Source organism: Eutrema salsugineum, unplaced genomic scaffold (assembly GCF_000478725.1).
Source record: "Eutrema salsugineum unplaced genomic scaffold, Eutsalg1_0 scaffold_1, whole genome shotgun sequence".
NCBI classification, from domain to species: Eukaryota; Viridiplantae; Streptophyta; class Magnoliopsida; order Brassicales; family Brassicaceae; genus Eutrema; species Eutrema salsugineum.
The window spans coordinates 13894934-13897167 of NW_006256909.1; the positions used below are offsets into that span (position 1 = coordinate 13894934).

Genomic DNA, 2234 nt, shown 5'->3' on the forward strand with positions numbered 1-2234 from the left:
ACGTCTACTTATACCTAGTAGACTCCGCGGCTCTACGTGCCAAAAATCCTACAACACAGCTTCCATTTTGTCGCTTGATGTATATTTCCTATTTCCTTAAACTTTTGCTTGTTTAAGGAAATCTTCCATTCTTCCTGATCTGCTCCATTATTCCCATCCAGCTTTGCTTTTTCTTCAAGACTTCCATTTCTTCTAGTCCAGCTCAGCTGCTCATCTGACTTCTCGTTTCAAGAACTTCACTTGTCACGTACTCCATGTTTGTGGCAGTTCATTCTTCACTCCATCTGGTACAGCAACTGCATCAAGCACAGCTACATCTTCAAATGTTTCTGTAAACTTTCATCAATTAGTTTATCTTAAATTGAACATTGTACGATATGTAACATAACTGAAGACGCCTTTACCGTTTGAAGTTGTCAGTATTTTGTTCGCCCTTTGGGTCCATGAAAAGACCAAAGGTAAGAATCACATTAAGTCAGGTTAGTTAGTTAGCAATTTCACATGCTTCATCTTATAATCTCATCAACATATTCATCACCTGAAATAAAGAGATAAGGTTTCTACTTTTTTTTTTTCTTTTTTACATTTAATGTTCTCTCTTTTCTTTTTGAAGTTCACATGCTAAATCTACTAAACACTCTTCCTTTTTCACACCCCTATATCAATAGCCTCATGTTACTATTACCCAAAGACCTAAAACAAAGAGTGAACTCTTCTTTTTTTCTTTATGGCTCGGAACAAGCTCGAGTTCCCTCTTGATTCCGAGGCCTACGAGATCATATGCAAGATAGGCGTTGGTGTAAGTGCTTCGGTCTACAAGGCCATATGCATTCCAATGAACTCAACAGTAGTTGCCATCAAAGCCATCGATCTTGATCAGTCTAGGGCTGACTTTGACAGTCTTCGCCGTGAAAGCAAGACGATGTCTCTGCTTTCTCACCCGAACATCCTCAATGCTTATTGTTCCTTCACCGTTGATCGATGCCTTTGGGTCGTTATGCCTTTCATGTCTTGCGGCTCTCTTCATTCCATTGTTTCTACCTCTTTTCCCGACGGGTTACCGGAAAACTGCATTTCCGTGTTCCTCAAGGAAACTCTAAATGCAATCTCCTATCTTCATGATCAGGGTCATTTGCACCGTGACATCAAGGCCGGTAACATTCTCGTAGATTCTGATGGATCCGTGAAGCTCGCTGATTTCGGAGTATCAGCTTCGATCTATGAACCCGTGACATCGTCGTCTGGAACGACGTCGTCTTCACTAAGATTGACTGATATAGCCGGAACGCCGTATTGGATGGCTCCGGAAGTGGTTCACTCTCACACAGGGTACGGTTTCAAGGCAGACATTTGGTCGTTTGGGATAACGGCGTTAGAGTTAGCTCACGGGAGACCTCCGTTATCTCACTTACCTCCGTTGAAGAGCCTGCTCATGAAGATCACCAAAAGGTTTCATTTTTCGGATTACGAGATCAGTACAAGCGGCTGCGGTAAAAAGGGTAACAAGAAGTTCTCAAAAGCGTTCAGAGAAATGGTTGGTTTGTGTCTAGAGCAAGATCCTGCTAAAAGACCATCTGCCGAAAAGTTGTTGAAGCATCCTTTCTTTAAGAACTGTAAAGGTGTTGACTTTGTGGTCAAGAACGTGTTGCAAGGCTTGTCCAACACGGAACAGATGTTTATCGAGACCCAGATTTTGATGAAGAGAGATGATGATGAAGATGAAGAAGAAGAAGAAGAGATAGTGAAGAACAGGAGAATCAGTGGATGGAATTTCCGTGAAGAAGATCTCCAACTTAGTCCAGTGTTCCCAACTGAATCAGAGACTTCTGGTTCTAGTCCACGTGAAGAAGCTTCTCAAGATAAACCGGATGGTAACAGCGTCGTCTTAACCGGATCAGAACTCGGTTTAGGTTTGTCAACCCGAAATGAGGAAGCTAAGGAACAAGAAGATGAGGTTGTGGGGTTTGACAGAAATCTGATGTTAGAGAAGCTGAAACTGTTGAAGAAAAGCTTAGAACATCAGAGAGCGAGAGTGTCGGTTATAATCGAAGCATTGAGTGGGGAAAAGGAAGAGAAGAGCAGAGAAGAAGAGCTTCTAGAGATCGTGGAGAAGCTGAAGATTGAGTTGGAAGCTGAGAAGATGAAGACGTTGAGTGCAGAGAAAGAAAGTGTTTTGGGTTAACTATTCTAAACGTTAATACTTTGTCTTCTATATGCTAAAATCATTAATGAGT

At 41.9% G+C, this 2234-nt stretch overlaps 1 protein-coding gene across 1 annotated transcript; it reads left to right on the plus strand.

The window, feature by feature from the left end:
• Nucleotides 1-705: 705 nt before the first annotated feature.
• LOC18029339 (serine/threonine-protein kinase BLUS1) lies at nt 706-2234 on the plus strand. The gene has a single exon (XM_006414641.2). It carries the CDS (start codon nt 728-730, stop codon nt 2180-2182), a length of 1455 nt encoding a protein of 484 aa, XP_006414704.1. The 5' UTR covers nt 706-727; the 3' UTR covers nt 2183-2234.

Coding starts and splice junctions, on each gene's coding strand:
- LOC18029339 (XM_006414641.2), top strand. CDS start 728: ATGGCTCGGAACAAGCTCGAGTTCCCTCTTGATTCCGAGGCCTACGAG.